Here is a 19,573-nt window from a genome sequence, read left to right on the forward strand (position 1 = left end):
AGCAGGGCGAAAGAGAGGGGAAAAAAGGAAGAGGTAAAAAAAGGCAACATGGAGTGTTACGTGGGTCACGTAAAAGTCCAGGTGGTCTCACAGGATGACTATGTAGAGTTCTACAGTATCTCTGCGACGCCGATGTCATGTAAATAATCAAACAGTGCATCTAACACTTTTCACTGGGATGACGGAGATGATCATGGTCCAAGAAGAGCTTTCAATGATAAAAGTCCGTTGTTGACGTACTCGACATTCTTGGCGAGGTGGTTACTTTCCTGATTGTACGCCGGACACTCTAATAAAACGTGTTCAGCAGTTTCTGGCAAACCACAGTTATCACAATCAGGGTTTGTGGTTTGACCGAGGCGATGTCGGTAGGAGTTCGTAAGTGCTGCGTTGAGGCGCAACCGATGGTAGAGCGTCTCAAGTCGACGTGGGATTCGCTCTGGGAGCCTCATTCTCAGGTCAGAGTCTATATGATACAGAAAAGGGTGGTGAGTTTAGGGAAAGGGCCAGAGGCGGTTTCGTTCATCTAAGGCAAGCTGCTTCGCTAGCGCTGCAGCCTCGTGCTTTGCAAAGAAAATCTTCCTTGCATTGCGCAGTTGTAGCCCTCTGCGAGCCGCCTCATCTGCTTTCTCGTTGCCGAGAATGCCACAATGTGCGGGTATCCATTGCAAGGTCACAAGATGACCAGCGACGTATGCTAGATGGTGCAGGTAGGTGGTGTCGCGGGATAGGTGGTCGTGAAGGCTGAAGCAACTGGCGTGCCGTAGGGTTAGCAGCGCTGTCTTAGAATCCGTGGATATAGCCCATTCTGCTGATGGCTGACGAAGAATGTAGCGGAGAGCTTGCTTAATTGCATGAAGCTCGGCCGACGTGGATGACGTTGCACGTTCAAGGCGGTAGGACAGCGCTTGGCTGGTAGACGAAACGTAGACGCCCGATGCACTACTGTGAGGTGTAGATGAACCGTCCGTAAAAATGTGGGCCATATGTGAATAACAGCCACTGATGTGGGTGAGCACGAGTTGAAGGAGGCAGAATTGAGGGAGTGTTTGCTTTGAGGTGACACCAGGTATGTTGAGTTTTATGCACATCGGTGACAGAGTCCAGGGGGGGGGAAATCAGACGGCATGGTTGGTCGCACTTGGGATGGCACAGATATGGTAATAGAGTTTATCATCTTTGCAAAGTTGGAGCTTTCGTTGCGTTGTACAACACGGGTCAAAATATTGGTTGATGTGTGCAATCGATGCCGCAGGTATATTCGGAATGTCTCCTGTAGCCGAAGAACATCTAAGGGCAGGCAGCCAGCCTCCGCAACGGTACCAGCGCAGGAAGAGCCCCTAGGAAGGCCAAGGCAGGTGCGCAGACAATTATTTCTTGCCCCATCAAGCTGATTTTTGCTTGTGGTCGACAGCCGCTGCAAAACAGGCAGGCTATAACGCAGCAGCCATCAAAATAAGCCTTGGAGAGAAGCACCATCGATTGACAGTCACTGCCCCATTGACTTCCGGCAAGGTATCCAATGACTTGCGCCGCCGCGGAAATGCGAGTACGTAGTCTCCGAACCTCAGGCGCCCAGGAGAGGTTTCGATCCATGGTTATCCCTAGGTATCTTTGAGTGCGCACATAAGGCAGGCAACGACCACCAAGGATTAATGGGTACTGAGTCATCCACTTGCGGGTGAATGCCATGGCAACTGAAAAAACATCCGGTTCGGGGGCTCTGCTGGCCTCCAATTAGCCGTCGACTTTCACGCGTGTGTGTGCTTGTTGTTTATCTGTTTCCACCGGAGAAAAAATCGCTCATTCATCGGGAATTCCATAAATAACAACGATTGACCTTACTATGGGTTTACCTGACAGGAAAGCACCCTGTTACAAATAAACAACACGCACACACGCGCCTGAAAGCCGCCGGCGTACGGAGGTGCAGGAGAGATCTCGAAGAGGAAATGCGGGATTAGGCGACGTACCCATGAGCCTTTGCGCTCTTTACCGTGAAGCATGCCACTCGAGTCCCGTAACGCTATGGATGCCCGGTACACCGATAGGTTGCATTGGGATGTGCGCGGATATGATTGTTGTGTTGTCACTGTACAAGTAGCAGGGGTCCAAGAGGGGCATAGCAACAGCCGTAAAGAGAATAAAGTGGAGAATTATGTGGGGAGCAAAAACTGGGGAAGCTCCCCTCTTGTTTCACTTTCCTCCTTCTCCTTCCGTCCTTCCTTTCCTTGTTTTTTTTACCTCTAGGTGGCAGGTCGGCCAGAAAGGGAGCTGTTACAAATGATTCTCATCAATTTCTTCCCGAACGCTGAATATTTCTGTCTGGCTAAATTGCTTTTTACGTAACGGTGCTGACCGAATAAGCAAGAGTATAGGTTGTATTCACTATCGAGGCACGCACGCAAGCAACCATGGGAGTGCGCCGTCACTGGTTACGTCGGGCTCTGCGGGATAGCGGTACTTGTCCGTGCTAAGCACATGACGTGTGTTGGACCTTCCAAACTCTGCCCCACCGAACGCGAAGTAATTCTTTGACGCCAATGTGAGTGCGATTAATAATATCTCTGTTGACACCATCATTGAGAAACGGGTTGAAACGAAGCAAACGACGCACGCCGGTGTTTTTTTTTTTTTAATTTTCCTGCGGCGTGCTGGCGCAGTGGCGCAAGCCGCACCATGTCCGTGGCCGTTTCCAGTGTTGCCAAGCGAAGCAATTGACAGCTGAACTTTTCAGTGAAGACCATCTATAACTTGTGCGAATCCAACGCAAGAAGCGGTAGCTGAAGAGCAATCTACAATGAATCCTCATTAGATTTTTACTGTAGGAGAGACCATGAGGAGGAAGCGGGCAAAAAAGTTTTTTTTGTCTTATTATAAATGTTCGAAACAAATTGTGTTAGCAGATAAAGCCCTTCCACCGTCCTCTCCGGCCGACTCGCGATGCTTGTAATGTGATGAACCGGCTAAGGGTAGACTTTGCTCATTGTTGAGTGTGATTGACTACATTTAACCAATTTAACCACGAATCTCAATTTAATCTCTGTTTTGTACGAACAGGTTAAATGCACGTATACATTGCTCCAAAACGGCTGCAGAAGTAACAGCGTCAGGTCATTCATTATAAAATCGCGATGAGAAATAATATGTATGTACAACAGGTAATCTGGGCCAACTGACTGTATACGGCTTCTCGTTGCAATATTTATAACGAACATAAAACCTGGCACAGCTAAAGGCACTATTGCCGTGAAACTTGGCATTTTTAGTTTCCACATAGATGGATAACAACGCTAGTTATGACCGCGTTTTCTGAAACCGCACCGCTCGCACAGGAGCCTATGTATTTGAAAATGTGCGACGCGCGGGTGCTGGCGTACTCCGACTGGTCACAGTCGAGTACGCCGGCACAGGACACAGGAAAAATAAACGAATAATAAATGAGTTCAGACCTTTTTTGCCGCGAACCTGTATACATATATCGAAACAGAAAATCTATCAAGACACCTTCGCAAGGGCCGTTGTGCCGGAAAGACCTTGGAGACCGCACCTTTTCTTCATGCGACATTCTCCATAAAGATGTAAATGCAAAGGCACACATACGAGCCTCGATATTCTCTCCGCCCTTAAAAATAAATAGCAAAGGTGGCATGTCAGACCGAGACATGAAGGTTTCTTCTAAAAATGTGCTTTTGCGTGCACTCATTTAACATTATAGCGAAGAGCGGGCCGCATTACAAAGTTTGTTTCAAAAATGCCGCCTTGTCGACCGCTGCGCCGCGGCGGACGCCCTTCTGCTGCTGTCTCGTCTCCGAAGAAGGCATCAAACGAGACAGCAGCTCGGCAACCGTGGCATTTCCACGCTTGCGCTTGCTTGCGCTCGTCAAAAGTGCCAACGGGTAAGTTTGCGATTGCTGTCTGCTACGCGAGCGAAAAATCGCTACCTTCGCTCGAACGGATGGTTAATGTAGGGAATTTAATGCGGAATGTTTGTGTTTTTCATCCGCACACTAGTTTTTGTGGCGACGGAGTTTCTTCCGACTCCATTCCGCCCTCGCCGCCGATGACTTGCTCATTGCGCCTCGCCGTCTTTATGCCGACTGCGCTAAGAAAACGATGTCAGATTTTGCTGATCCCCACGATTGGCTTCGGATCCACGCGATCAAACTAATTCTTTCAAACTTGTTCGGCTAAAGCTGACAGAGATCTGGTACTAAAATGAGTAATTTAAGTCAAGAGCCGCCGAATCGTGCCGCCGAGCACGAAGCTTTCCCACCGCCCTAGCTGCCACAAAGTTTTATGTTCGTGTCGACAACTTCTCAAATGTGCCATCTGTGGCTATTTGCACTCAAATTGCAGATGCGTATGTTTCCTCGCATGTATCTAGCACTCAGGATGCAGATAAGGCAGGAACTCGCCCGTATGAATTGGACCTTCGTCTTTTATTGGTTGTTTCGGGGGTATATGAGTGTATTTCCTTGACGTTGAGGGCTTTTGACCTGGGAAGTCGGTTCAAGAACACGCGATGGGTCGGCGGTCCGCTCGCCTTGAGCAAAACTCAAGGCGAGCTTGGGGGGTTTCGATGATGTGGCACTAACGGCGATTGAAGTTCCCACGCGCGTTTCTTAACGCCCTTCTTTTTTCTTTTACTGTTCACTTTCCCGTCACGCGTCTGGAATATTGACAGCGCTCGCTCGTTTGCGCTATATTTAGCTGATGGGGCCCGGTCTATTGTTTTTTCTTCTGTGTCATCGTTTTAGCCATGCAGTCGGCGCGGTAGCGCAGATGTGCGATCTTTTTTTTTCCTGCGTTTAATCCGTCGTGCATCTCTCGTTAATCGCGGAATTTTGCCAAAGTGAGCGGAATAATTTTGGCTGACTGGTATGAACTCGAGTATAATTCTGGAGTTGTGCTGAAAACCTGGTTAACTTTCCTTTTCATTTTTAATGGATGCATAGTTCAATCTTTACTTTAAAAAGAAAAAAAAGAACTTTCTATCCACTTTCTCTGCGCACCATCCAAGTAGCCGTGTTTGAGGGTCTGCAACCCATCGTACGAAGGTTTACTATAAGGAAAGGGCATAGAGGGCTGAAAGGTAGACTCCGGTTAAGACGAACTTGAAGGGACCGTAAAAATTTGTTCGTATTATCGGAAATTCTTCTTAAGAGGAGGGTTTTTGCGTTGTGGACGTTACAAGAGAGTAAAAATGTTGTTCGTATTAACCGAGTTCGTCTTAACGGCAGTCCACTGTACATCTATATGTCTTACGTTATCAGTGGGACTCTTCCATCTACAATTAGGGACTAACCACATATAGTCCGCACGTAATCCAAGAATTCTCTGCGCCTAGTAATATATGTAAAAAAACAAATGGCGGATTGCTTTTTGAGAAATACATGGTGAGTGTGGTATCAGCAATTGATAAGCCTTGTAATGCTTGTTAAATTCTGTTCCTTGAAAGGAGATTGACCTTGGTGCTTCTTCTTTTTTTGGACAGGAGAGGTGGTGAGCTCGGATCGCCCACAGTGTCGCCATGGTGTCACTCTTGGTGCGCTACTCGCTGCTGCTGTGCCTGCTCCAGCTGTCTCTCACCATTGCCATCCACAAGGGCGAACACAACACCAGGGCACACGAACACAAGGTACCACCCGCACTGCTCTCTCCTACTATTCCGCTACCCTGCAATTTGAATGAGCTCTGTGTTTTGACGTTGCGTAATGTCCACTGCAGGATTGTAGGAGATCTAAGTAGGGGGAAATGAAAGCAGTTATGAGGACACGTAAGCACTCCTTGTAATGTAGTGATCGTGAAAGCAGCAGAGTATGGGTTTTGTCTGATTCTTTCATGACTGTATGAAAAAACAACGCAAAAACAAGGGCAGGAAAAGGACATAAAAGGACATTCTGTCTGGTAGTTTCAAGACTGGATTAAAAAACACCGCAAGAACAGGGCAGCAAAAGGGCATAGAATGGCATTTTGTCAGGTTGTTTCGTGATTCTCCGAAAAAACAGCACAAAAATGGGGTCAACAAAAGGACATGGAAGGACATCTTGTCTCATTTCATGAGTGGATGAAAAAACGGTGCAAAAACAGGGGCAGCAGAAGGACATAGCACCATAGCGGATGGACATAGCTCCTGAGTTGTGTTTCCCTTTCGTTGTCCCAATTTTTGTGCTGTTTTTTTTTTATCAAACTGTGAAAAAATGACCACTCAATTTCTGAGCTTGCCCTCTAATTGTTATCATCTTTTACCCTCTGCGTCTTTCCTCTTCTTGGTTACTGTTACGTGGCACATGCCTGCATTCACATCTCGAAGCAGAGAGGGCGTTTAAGGGAATGTACTTTGCCACTTCTGTAATTGGCGCTCTGAAACTGTGTACTCATGTGGGCTTCCATACATCTCTCTCCTGCATGTTTATAAGTCAAAGATCACAACACATTCACTAGGTCTACTGTTTGCTAGATTCGCCGAGCTGTAGTGGGGCGGGTACGTGCAGTCACACAGTGGGAGGGCTCCCAGTTCAAGGCCTACACCGACCCAAATTTACCCAAATTTCTTTTCAACTCAGTGCTACCTTGTTTTATTCATTTAGTTGTCCGCCTATTTGTGTGGCATTCAGCGGCCGTTTTTTGTGCCGCCTGTGTGCCAGGGACGTCATACTTTCGACGTAATGCTTTAAAAAAAGAGCAATACATAACAAGGATGGCAAAGATGAAATGGTGTTTGCGCTATAGATGGGCGTGGCAATGAAGGGTGGGCGATAAATCGAATTTAGTGTCTACTGATAGGGTCTTTTCTTGCGCTATCAGGATTTCTTGCTCGCGCTGTGCAAGGTACCACTGCACGAGCCTGACTAACTTTTCCCTAATTAGTATGATGGCAGGGCTGGAACTTTTATCCAGTCCCGCCCACAGGTTTTTTCATAAAAAGCCATTTTTTTTTAGCTCGATATAACAAAAAGAAATATGGGAATGTGTGGTAACAAGTGGAGAATTCGGGCAGTGTACTAATCAGTGGTGCAGCCAGAAATATACTACTCTGGGGGGTGTTATACGACACTGGGAAAAGTAAAGAAACTAGAAAGAAAGAGATACTGTGTCGGATGCCCAAACAATGTATTAGTCATTTTTCTGCACGAATGAATTTCGGGGGTGGGGTGTTCTGACACTAAAACACTTTCTTTGGCTATTCCCCTGGTTCTAATTACTGCAGTGTAAAAGGAATCATGAGGATAGCATTAGGACTATGTCTCAATCGAAAGATTGCCTTGCCAACTATGACAACTATGCCAAGTTAATTAATGCAAATACCTAAGCTGGTTAGATAATTAGGCAAGACGTAGATTATAAGGATGCAATTTCTTGATGTTTTTCCTGCACTCGCAGAATAATGTCACTGGATGAGGTCGCTCACCTGTACATATATGTTTATGCTGTTAAAAACGAACCAAAAGTCAAACAATACCAGAGATTCCCAGGAAGCCAGTGCCATTGTTCTGTGGCTCGTGTTAACAGATGGCATGAAAGTGCCACTGACCTTGTGCTGTCAAACTCGAAAAGAACACCCTTAACATAAATTGCCAGTTTTCTCACGAGAACATTGGGAGCTCAGTTAGGCTTTAGGTACTATAATGCCAACCCTGGCCTTTGAGGTGCAAGTTTTTTTGGTAATAGAAGCAAAAGTCACCACTGAACAAATTATAGTGAGGTATGGGCTGCCCAATGTGTGAAATAAAGCACAGTTGCATGTTGTCTTGGTGGTTCCTTTCAGATATCTCTTTGTACATAATGTTCCTGGTTCTCTCCTAAGAATCATCATTCTTAGGAGTATACTTATGATAATGACATACTACGACTAATGACTTGTGGGTAATCTTTAGACTTGAAAACCTATTTCATAACCTTGTGGCTGTAATTATGATTTATTGCACAACTAGGGAAAAGATATATAAGCTATCAGTGTTGTGTGTTTAACCCCATCAAGAGCGAAATTTCCAGCTAAGCTGAAACTTTTTTTTTTTTGAGTCATTTATGTGAGCAATATTTAAACGTAGGAACCAATGCAATAACTTCACCCAACCTAAGAGTATCAAGTGATTGGTTCATTCAAACCATTTCATATTTTGGCATGAAATCCCACCAGAGGGTCTGTTAGAAAGACTTTAATGACCCTACCCTCTATGGGAAAAAAAGCAATGTGATCCCGGGGTACTTTGAGCAAATTAATTATGAATCAGTCAGTCGTTCAGTCACACCGCTATTATTGGATATTATTTACTTCGTGATGGATTTGCTTCGTTGATAGTGCGTGTGGGAACAAATAATTTCACCTGCCAAAAGCCAGAGACAAGAAAACCTGTTCTCTTTCAATAATTGTGAGTCAAAAATGCTTGTGCTTCAGCACAATAGTAACTTTCACTGTGGAGCAGGCTCATCACTGCTGTCCCCAAGAGGTTGCACTGCACCAGTGTACACATACAGAATGTGCCTGCACTACTGCTGCTCCTCATGCACTGCGACGTAAAAATTCAATTGCAGCTCAAATGGATAAGACTTGTGAAACTTGCAGAATTAATAATTTTGAGCTTACATCTTCCATCAGCTTTGCCAGATTATACAATTACAAAGCTCCTGTTTCTTCCTGTGCCTTTTTAGGTAACTGTAGCTAGATGACGGTGACTGTATGAGTGAAGTGAAAATTTTGGGTGGTTCCTCACAATCCTGATTCCCGCAATGTAGCATGAACCAAGCAGGAAGGAACAGCGCAGGGTGTTTTTTCATGCACTGCCCATTGCAGATAAAATACCTCTGGCTTTTTTTGTTTTTTTCTTTCAAAATAGCTAAACTATGAATCACATGGATGAAACTTCACAATGAAGCCACATGTACAACTTCAGCAAATTCACTTCAGTGTTCGTTTTGGGTGACACTAACCCAGGTTGGTGTAACTAGCCATAATTATTTTTCCTGTTACTTTCACCGGTACTTTTTTTGGTGCTCTATTTTTACACCAGTTTTAAGGGGACAGGGCGGCGCACTCGTGCTGGTTAGGTCTTACGGCAGAATGACACAAAGCGCGCATTGAACATAAAGAACGTCCGCTAAACAATTGGCCGACTTAGCAGCAAACATTGTACGTAAAATGAACAACCCGAAGGCTGAGAGGCAACACCTATTCTTACAGTGGGAATATGAAAGCCAACAGCAATTGAATGTGTTGCAGTTTTTTTAAATTAAATGGCAGCGAAATAAATTATGGGCAAAGCTTAGGTATGCTTCATATGAACAAGCAAGGAAGAAAGGTACCGAATACTAAATGCAAGAATTGTGGGTCACGCAAAATGTGCCAGTGGCAGACAGATTCAAAACGTAAGTTACAAATGCGCCGCATAAAGCTCATGTACGAGAAAGGTATTCCTAATTTTCCCCCTGCTTTCAGTAGTTTTGTATTGACCTGCCATCTGTTTGCAGGGAGTTGAGCTATCAGAGAACTCAGTGCAATTTTTAGCACTTCAGCCAAATTACATGGCATTGTTAAAATAAAATAGCCAACTCTTTTTATCACTAAATGAAGTCATCCCATGTGTGAAGGAGTACACAAGAATTTATATACATCGGTTGGACGTTCAGTTTTTCTTTTTTTTTCCCGGCAGACATTGCACCTGTATGCAATTGCTGAAACCATTGCCAAAAATTGCACACGGACAAACAGTTCTAAATGGAGTTTTCGCAGCTGGTATGGAGTGAAAGGATGTGATTGTAATTCAGCCGGTCGTTGTGCCCTGTGCAGCCTCTGAGTGACGAGGAGCACTACAAGGGGGGCAGGGAAGACGACGAGGACGCGCACAACCCCGAGTACGACCACGAGGCCTTCCTTGGGGAGGAGGAGTCCAAGGCATTCGACCAGCTCTCGCCCGCCGAGAGCAAGGAGCGCCTCGGCAAGATTGTCGACAAGATCGACAAGGATGCCGTGAGTTGTCCCTTCTCTCCTCTTCTGCTGATGCAGTAGAGAGGAGCTAGGGGCCAAAGTTGTTTTGCACCTTAGGTTTGCTTGCAACTTAGCTTTGTCGGTGGAGATTAGTCTCAGCTGCCTGCACCAAATAAAATCGAAATCAGGTCAGCGTTTTTCTTTTTTTTGCAAGAGTGAAGGAGAGGAAGAGAAAGCAGGCATTTTAGTTGTTAGCATTCAAAAGAAGAAACACCGAGCACATGTAAATATTTGATGGCTGCAATAAGGAGGGACTTTACCAACTCCTATATGGTTTTGATTCCCAAGAGGCTGCACATGTAGAATCCACAGATTGGAGGAAAAGGGGTTCAGTGCACTTTCCAGTGTGGTTTTATTGGTGAGTGTGAGGGAGGGAGTGATTGAGTGAGTGATTGAGAGCGAGAGAGAGTGAAACGTTTCATGCTGCTTTTTTTTTTTCTAGCTTCTTTTTATTTGGTTTTAAGATGGCTGCCAGAACACTTCCTTTGCGTTTTTTAAAATCGGGCTGACTTTGAAAAAAGAAAAAGAAAAAGTAATTGCCGGGCATGCATAGGACACTTGCAGGTGCTTTTAGTCTTTGTGCTAGTTAGTCTTCTGCCTGAGCTGAACACGTAATCAGCAGCTATTGACAGCATGAGAGTAGCTAGCCACAACATCACTGCCAACCATTTCCGGGTTGGCAGTCCATGAGGAGACCATGAGCACATCGTGCCACAAACGCTTGATGAGCGTGACTGATAACTATAGCTTCCTGTACAGTTATGTCCTTGAAAAAGTGCTCAATGGGCGTAATAACACTCGCATTTCGTTTCGTCTTTTTGTCTTGAGGTTTCTAAAGCATCATATTCCGCTCTGGGATAGGTACGAGTGAGGCAGTTCGGGGGTGATGCAGAACGTTAAGGGGTCCATGAAGAGAAAATACATCTTTGTTTAACTTTAGAGAGTTAGGCTTCAGTACCTCACTCAGCTCCATTCCGGCCACGAAAGACGTTTTTTTAACCGATAAAAATGCAAGAAATACTTATGAACTTTCAAATTTCGCGCCACAGTGACGTGTTGTCGGCGCGAGTGACGTCATATGGGACAGCACTAAAAACATAATTTTTAGTGGGTTGGGTGCACGTCAGCATTCAAGTGATTCGATCAAACGGAACTAGCAGCCCCACTACAATCGTCCAGTCATGTTTCCTGGCAATTGATTAGTTCAGCCGCCATAAATCGCCCAAACAAGATTTTGTGACATCATAGAAAAGTTGCCGGAAACTGGCTAGCGAGTCACCACAACTCCACACGTTTTCTTTTGGAAGTTTGCGATGATATTGGTATCATTTTTATCAGGACAAAGCAGCCTTTCTAATAAACCAAACTTGTATTTTGTCTTCATGGCTTCTTTAAACACGTTTATATGTTCTGCCCTTCCCCTAAAACGACCTAAAAATACCAAATCACTCTTATTTATGAAAAGCATTAAGAATGTGTAGAATTGAGTTAACATTTTGCAGTAAAAGAAAACTTACAGGTATTGCAAAAACTTTGACGCTGCTGGGGCTCGAATGCAGACGATTTGTGCCAAAACTCGCCATTCTATCCCTACCCTAGTGTACTGAGGGCAAACAGTGGGGGCCATTTAACAGTTGCTCATCCACGCAAACCAGTAGATGGCGCTGAATGCACGCAGGAAGTGGTGGCGGGTTTGTTACCCACAGGGGAACGGAATCTCGCTTCCAAGACGCCTGTGTCGGCAAAAGCGACAATCATGCGGTAGCCAACTATTGTAAGCCAGCGTCACAACCTATGTTCAACAGTGTCCTTCGTGTCAGGATTCGCGGCACAAACCGGTAAGCCTGGCGGTGCGTGTGGCTTCTTCTTTCCAGGACGGCTACGTGACGCAGCAAGAGCTGGAGGACTGGATCCGGTACACGCAGAAGCGCTACATCCGCGACGATGTCGAGAAGCAGTGGAAGGTGTACAACCCCCAGGAGAGCAGCCGCATCAGCTGGGAGGAGTACCGCAACACCACCTATGGGGCCGAAGGTGGGTAGAAGAGGTGTACGACACTCTTTCTCAAGGAAGTCAGTGCGGGAACGTAGGGCGCAGTAATGGGTTCATACTGGTGCAGACCCACATGTTTGCACCTTCTCGAATCTTTTTTGCACTAATGGGTTGAGATGTGATGTGATGAGGAATTTTGATGCCTGCCTAGGAGTGGTAGGAGCACAATCTTGCATCACATTCCGTTCCTCCCGGTACTGTGAGCATCTAGATAGCGAGGAGTAGATGATGGTGATTGTGGTGAGGCATCTTGATGTATGTTTACATTTCATAGCACATCATTAGCATTCTTTTGCAGTGCTAATTGTGACAGAAAAGATGCGACAGGCTGTGATAGGCAAATTTTTGTTTGAGGCCAGAGCGTGTTCTGGGACGAAAGAACACACTCAAAGCCAACTGATGGTGCCCACATAATGCGAAGGATTCTTTTGCAAGCAAATTTTCCTGATTCTAGTGAGTGCAGACTGAATGAACTCTTCAGTTTCAGTGTCCGTTATGCGCGAGGAATTCTTGTCGGCAGATGACCCTGTGACCTTCTTTGTGACGTGCACGACGCAGGCAGCGACGGGGAGGACTCCTCGGACGGCGAGGAGGGAGGCATGAGCTTCCAGGAGATGGTGAGGCGGGACAAGCGGCGCTGGAGTCGTGCAGACAAGGACGGGGATGGGGAGCTGAACAAGGAGGAGTTCGGAAACTTCCTGCACCCCGAGGAGAGCGAGGACATGAAGAACGTCGTCGTCGAGGAGACCATGGAGGACATCGACAAGGACAAGGACGGCCGCGTTTCCCTCGACGAGTACATCGGTGCGTCCCCAGTCTCCCGTCTCCGAGGGTTCTTGTCCCCTTCCTATTGCTCTGATTGTGGCACAGTTGAACATTGTTATAAGGAAGTATCATAGGGACAGCAAATTAGTTTGTTATATCCAATATTCGTTGTAACAGTAGATGTAAAAATTGGCTCTAACAAGATACATAAATGCATTTATTTAGGCTTCGAGTCCAGTATAAACAAGGTAACAATTTGTTGCATTTTAAGCTCAATGAATTGGAGCGTGAGTACGTGAAATTACAACAGAACAAAATTCACTTGACAAAACACGCTTGTATTCTTGTGGTCTTCGTCTGGTGACTACTCACAGCACTTGGTAGGATGAAGTTTTACACAGGGTCCACGAACAAAAGGGCCTTTTTTACGTCTGCAGTTTCGGACGATAGGGGTTTTTATCAAGCAGCTTTTCAGACTCCTGGTCCAATATTTCTTCGTTATATCTGATATCGCGCACGACTCTTGCGGTTCTAGTTTTGCTGTGAAAGAATAAGTGTCATTGAAATAAACAGTGACCAACCAAAGTTTTTATTTAGTTTGCTATAGTCAATAATTCGCTATATCAATGTTCATTGTAACGAGGTTCAAATGTGCCTCAAATTTGGAGTTGAATTATGCAGAAATTAGGTACACCTCTCAGTATGAGACACACTGTATTAAAGGGCTGCAAGTCATGGTATCTTTGCATGTATGAGTACAAACCACACCCCCATGTTGCGCCCAGGTAAAAAAAAGATATCCTGATATTTGTCATAGCATTGACAACATAATGCAACCTATCAGTCTAAATAAAAATGGGAGCGCCGCGTATTTATGTAGTGTTTATTTAAACATCAAATGTGCCAGTAGTTATCAAACTTTTTGTTTGCCTGTACGTGAAGTGTGCAGTATGAGTGGTGAGAAGAAAAATGCAGCTAAAACACATATTGCTGTGCATTTAACCACATTCGCCAAACTAGTTACTTGCAAATAGTTACTAGTATTTCGGAGCCTCTCCTCTCACCGTAGCAAAGTGGTGCATTTTATTCCACACTGCACGGTGGCGTCTGGCCTGCGCTTGCGATAAAGATGTGGTGGCACCATCTTCAAAGACTGAACGGTGAAACTTCATTTGCTTTTTGTTTTCACAATGAGCCAAATAGAACAGAGCAGGAGAAAGCTTAAAATGATGGCTAGTGACAACATAACGTATTTTTGCGCATATAACTCGCACCAAAAATGCGAAAATTTCATTGGCAAAGTAGGAGTGCGGATAATATGCAGGGTTTTTCCTTTAGTGCAGCTTCACAGCACTGTGCGTTGTGCTGTGGAGCTCCTACGCAGTAACACTGACTAAGCCTTCCATGGCACCGATTTCGCAAAACATACAAAGGCAAGGAAGAAAAAACAAGGATGAGCGCACTCTAACAACTGAATTTTACGCTTTTTCTGTCTACATAGTGTGTGATGTGTTGCTTGAGCAAAAGCCTTGGTGCAGCCTATCCCGTATCAATTGTGCGGGCAATACGCAAGAGTTTTTTTTTTTGTTTTCCGGCGGGCTGAAAGGGGGATTGCGAATTATATGCAGGGGCGGATTAATCGTGTGAACATACGGTATGCATCATGATGGGATACACACTGCAGTAAAGCTGCATTTTGAAGAAAATATCGGTCTGTTACTTTACTAATATCATTTATTGGTGTGGGTTATATGGGCTAAAGTGTGGCAGTGCCAAACACACGAGACATTTTTCACACGCCCCCTCCCTTTCCCCCCCCTTCCGCCCGGCAAGAAATGCATCCACCATGGGTAGGAATCATACTGGCAACATGAGGTGTACAGGCAACAACCAGAAATGTCTATGCATGTATACATGCAGAAACTTCGATGTAGGTTGAGTAATGCCAGTGGCATTTCATACATCAAATTAGCAATGCTTTATGGGAGTCCCAAATTTGTTTTGAATGCAGTAGCTGCCGTGGCCATGATTTATCATGCTCTAAAAAGGTTTTTTTCTGAATGTGTAGTATAAGAGTAGAAGCGGTCATTAATGATCAAGTGGTATCAGCTTGAATCAACTGTTGCTTTCAAATAAAGTTTATTGCCTGCTGTGGTTTATACTAACACTGCAAACTGAAATTTGTTGTTCTCATACAGCTCCTCCTACTTAACTCATTTTCACCCTTTTATGTATGCGAATAGTATTAGCCAAAAAGGGGTAAGGGGTGCAAAGCAGTCATGATTTGTTGCTTGTCTTGTGCTTGGCACTTGTATATGTCCTATGTGGAATGTGGAATTCCAGTGCAGCTGACGTGGCAAGGTGGGGAAATTAATTGGCCCAACATTTGGTCATGCAAGCTTTTAGTTGTTTTAGTTGGGGAGTCTTACCTGATGTCTATGGATCTTTTTTTTTCGGTAATAATGTCCTAGGGATGCAAGCTCATTGGCGGATCCAGAGGAGGGGGTCGGGATGTCCTGACCCCCCCCCTTAATTTTGGGACTAATACCCCAATAACTAGACCCCTCAGGTTCTAGAAAAAGTCTAGTTCATAATTTTTCGTATTTCTTGTATTTTTAGATATCAAAAATTTCGGTGAACAAAAAAGGTTACTATCCTCCTCCTCATTTCACCATCGATAGAAGCTGACCCCCCCCCTTAAAAAGAAAACCTGTATCCACCCCTGTGTAAGCTAGGTATCACCAGAGGTTGCAATGCCGTGCGGACATTTTGCAGATGTTGTGGGGATGTGAGGACGTCTTGAGGATGTTCTGGGGACGTTGTGCCTGTGCAGGGGACATGTACGAGGGCGGCTCTGAGGGCGAGGTTGAGCCGGACTGGGTTGCAAACGAGAAGGAGCAGTTCACCAACTTCCGGGACAAGGACAAGGACGGCTTCATGAACCTGGACGAGGTGCGCGAGTGGGTGATGCCCACCGACTACGACCACTCCATCTCCGAGGCACGGCACCTCATCCACCAGGCTGACCGGGACCACGTGAGTGCCCGCTCCCCCTCACTTGGCACGAGACCCTCGGCACGTTCCGTAGTTTTTAAAAAGAAAGCCTTGGATCTCTATGTTTTGTAGACCAAGTTGCGAGGTACCGAAAGTTATGAAATGCACAAAATTTGAACGTGGGCCTGGGAGGAGAGCCAGGGATTTCCTGGCAATAGTGAGCGCGCGGAACAAGCTTTGGTGGGTGCTGTCCAGGGTGAGGTGGTGACAGGCACGACCACAAAGTTCAACAGCAGATAAACAATAAGTCTGGCTAGGTTTTTGCCTTCACCTTCTTGAAGGTCTGAGCGTCCCCCGTAATTTTGGTACTGTGGTCTGCGAATTTCAGAAAAATTTTGGAAAGTTATGATGGGAGGCTTAAAAGCCTACCCAATATGTGTCCTCAGATTTTTTAAGTACGATGTGCAAATATCTGAGTTTACAAGGGATGGGTGAGCGCAAAAAGGGGGTGCTTATAATTGAGTAACTATGGTACATTGTAGTAGCCTTCTCAAGCTTATACAGACTTGCGCTCTGTCTCTGGCGTAGGATGGCAAGCTGACCAAGGAAGAGATTGTGGACAAGTACGACACCTTTGTGGGCAGCCAGGCCACCGACTATGGCGAGGCACTCAAGCGCCACGACGAGTTCTGAGCAAGAGAGGACATTTGTGCGTCGCTCACGGCTGCCAGTGCGTCGTCTCTGCTGGACTGAGACTGTGCACAAGCAAACTGCCCCCTCGGCCAGTGCCTCCGACAACGTAGTAGACTTGACGCCGTTAGCCGCTCTGCTCAGCTGCTGTGGCCGCTTGTTCTTTGCTCTTTCCTGCGGTGTGCCGTAGCCTTTTTTTTTTTTTTTTTTTTTTTCCCACTTTCGTTGTTGTGCAAATTGTTTCCTGCCCCGAACAGCCAGCTTTTGCACATTAGTCGTATTTGAAAGCAGCCTCAAAGGCCCAATGTTGAGTTCAAAACTTTTCAGCTGTGTTGTTAACCCGTGTACTTGCATGCTAAGCTGCTGCACATGCTTGTTCTTTGCTCTTTCCCACAGTGCAGCTTGGAAAGGTTTTTGTATTATTTTTTTAACAACACCTGTTGTTGTCAAAATTGTTTCCTGCCCCGAACAGCGCCAACCTTCATGCATTCGTCGTATTCAAAGATAGTTTTAAAAGGCCCAATGTTGAGCTCAGGAGACCCTCAGCTATGTTGTTAACAAGTGCATTTGAACAAATGTGTCCGCGTGTGAATTTATTGGAATGTTCAAAGCAAACAGTCAGACTTGCCCGGGTTGAAAGACCGTGTCACATTGCGAGCAGAATACTCAAAGCTGAACAGTAAATGCTTGTTTGTGAAGAACTTGTGGGGTGTAGCAGCTTGAGATGAGGCTGGTCTTTGAAGTTAGTGATTCATTGACATTGAGCTTCACATGTTTCGTTCGGTGAAATGTAAAGGGACTGTTTATTTGGGGCGGTTGTTTTAAAGGTAGCTTTTTCTTTACGTTCTGGATTTGTTTCCTTGTACTTTACAGTACAGTTATTCTGCTGTCTCATTTGGGGTAGTTAGATCAAGTTATATCTGTGCATGTTGCTGTTATCGCCAAAGTTTTAGGTCCTACGTTATTTTATTTTAAGCATGCTGACACATGACTGAGCAGTCAAAAAAAACGCTCTGGAACAAGTTTGAGATTATGCGTGCGTCTTTGTACAGTACATTTGTTGCTTGACGGAAATCGGAAGAGCAGGGAAGGGTCGGTAGCCATGGCTGAAGTTTTGACACTGTATCCTCTGCAAGTACGTTTCATAGTTAAAATTTTTTGTCTTTGTTTCACCGCATTTATTTATTTTGTCAGCAGTGGTCTTTCTGAAGTACTACGTCAGCTTTTTTACTTCATTGTATGTTCTGTTTTCTGAAGACTTAAACACAGTGAGCGCACACCCAAATGATACTTTAAGCACGTGTTTTAAGCACATTAGCCAGTGGTGCAGAGTTTATTATGACCCTCCTTGGGGTCATATTTTATGTTTAGTCTCGTCGGAGTACAACTCAAAGTGACTGCATTTAAGTTCTAAGCTCCTTTTTATCTTTGGTTTGAAGCTGGCGCGATGACTCTTTGGTTCGTTAGGTCAACTTCCGATGTTGCGCTGTCTGAGACGGGAAAAGCCGGTGCAGTTTTTCGGGCGAGTGTCTGTTCTTCCCGGTTTGTTCTTTTAGTGTCACGGTATCACTTTTCAACTTGTAGTATCTTGAAGTATTGAGGCACGAATCCCGCTGGCATGCTGGTTCTCCGCACACTTTTACCGATAAATTGACTCGCAGGTATTGATAGTTTTTTTTTTTTCTCCTTCTTCTTTGCTATTGGGCATTTATTACGATGACACCCTTGCTTTTGCATGTTTTTTCTAGCACTTGGTGCGTCCTCTTACAACCCTAGTCAAGCCACTCTTTTTTTCTTTACCTTCGTGTGTTTGCTGTCTTGGACTTCCTCGACCGCTTTCTTAAACTCGCACATCATTCACTGTCCGAAAGGGATTTTGGGAGCATTGACATTAGTGGCAGAATTTATCAGTTTTTGTGCATTAAAGTGTTAATTTTATCAGTTTGTGGATCAGCGACACCCATTTATGTCACAATATCATTGTGCCTTCGTGATGCTTTATTAACGTGTCTCCATTCATTGAAACTGTAAATGCAGTTGCTACGTATTGCCGTCAGCTGCCAATCGTACCACTAATGCTGTAAAACAGCTATTGTGAGACCTTGGCTTCACAGAAAATCCGGCCAAAGTTTTAATTTAAAGAACTAATTTGCGGCTCATTTGGGGTAAAAGCTGTTGTGCCACAAATGCAACGCAAAAATTCCCGCATCTAAATTCCCATTGGCTGCAACACGTTTTGTGGCGAATTCACCACTGATAAGAAATGCTTAGGTGTCCTCAGTTTTATCGTTAAGGGAAAGTTATGTATCGCGTGACAGTCTATGCAGAGTTGGTTCGTAGCGCCGGGATCAACATTCTGATAAAACAGTACAAGTATAGGAAACTTTATCTCACCACCAATTACAACTTGCTGAGTTCAGTGGAAGGCCTCACTGAGCAGCTTTCTAGAAAGTCTGACTTTTTGAGGTGGATAATATGTTTCAACCAAAGCTCGGTGGCCGTAGCTTCGCATAGTATAGTTTTTAGTTTTTGTGGCACAGCCTTTGTTTCCACCTCTAGCTCTTATGCAGAGCTGCTGCGCTTGACGTTGTTGCACTGTGCTTCTAGCTTGCCGACATTATCCAAACGGACGTAATCCAAAGAGTGTCGCGTGCCAAAGCTCTGTCCGCATGAATTCTTTCTCGCCGTGTAAGCATCAGCCATTTCCCATGACCGTGAGATCTGTTCCAAAGGGATTGTGGGTCTCTTCTCTACATTTTTTGTAAAGTGGGAAACCTTGATACAGTTTGAATAAAGACTTTTTACAGAACTACAACGCTTCATGTGGTGAGTGCTCAACCAGCCAGCGAGCATATTGGCCGCATGTTGTGTTCACAACGTATGTTTGCGATCAATTTAAAGGTGTTGCTCTGCAACCTTGCTCTAATGCACAGCTAGCAAGTTTTTGTGTGTTGTCTTTGGTGCGCATTTGAGCAGAAGGTAAGCACTGCCTTTTTGTTTATGACAATGTGGCTTTAAGTGCTTCTATATTTGTAATTCCTACTAGCCAGCTTTCGATTGATTTTGATTTGATTGTAGGGTTTA

The 19,573-nt window shown here is 45.0% G+C and overlaps 1 protein-coding gene across 2 annotated transcripts; it reads left to right on the plus strand.

Annotated features, from left to right (window-relative positions):
* The first annotated feature begins 3,790 nt into the window (after positions 1–3,790).
* On the plus strand, positions 3,791–19,304 carry LOC144166594 (calumenin-like). Of its 2 annotated transcripts, none has more exons than XM_077696101.1 (7): positions 3,791–3,899; positions 5,498–5,641; positions 9,791–9,970; positions 11,863–12,022; positions 12,599–12,844; positions 15,639–15,841; positions 16,388–19,304. In XM_077696101.1, exons 2-7 carry the CDS (start codon positions 5,534–5,536, stop codon positions 16,490–16,492), a joined length of 1,002 nt encoding a protein of 333 aa, XP_077552227.1. In that variant the 5' UTR covers positions 3,791–3,899; positions 5,498–5,533; the 3' UTR covers positions 16,493–19,304. The 2 variants fall into 2 exon arrangements, with proteins under 2 accessions (XP_077552227.1, XP_077552228.1); XM_077696102.1 differs by lacking the exon at positions 3,791–3,899 and adding an exon at positions 3,946–3,967.
* The last annotated feature ends 269 nt before the right edge of the window (positions 19,305–19,573 follow it).

The sequence above is a fragment of the Haemaphysalis longicornis genome, unplaced genomic scaffold (assembly GCF_048455015.1).
Source record: "Haemaphysalis longicornis isolate Haplotype H1 unplaced genomic scaffold, Haemaphysalis longicornis Haplotype H1 scaffold_18, whole genome shotgun sequence".
Taxonomy (NCBI): domain Eukaryota; kingdom Metazoa; phylum Arthropoda; class Arachnida; order Ixodida; family Ixodidae; genus Haemaphysalis; species Haemaphysalis longicornis.

Bases quoted from the DNA above. Each gene is read 5' to 3' on its own strand.
- LOC144166594 (XM_077696101.1), top strand. From the start codon at position 5,534: ATGGTGTCACTCTTGGTGCGCTACTCGCTGCTGCTGTGCCTGCTCCAG. The intron at 5,642-9,790 runs GTACCACCCGCA...TGCCCTGTGCAG, and splicing joins CCAGGGCACACGAACACAAG to CCTCTGAGTGACGAGGAGCA. The intron at 12,845-15,638 runs GTGCGTCCCCAG...GTGCCTGTGCAG, and splicing joins TTCCCTCGACGAGTACATCG to GGGACATGTACGAGGGCGGC.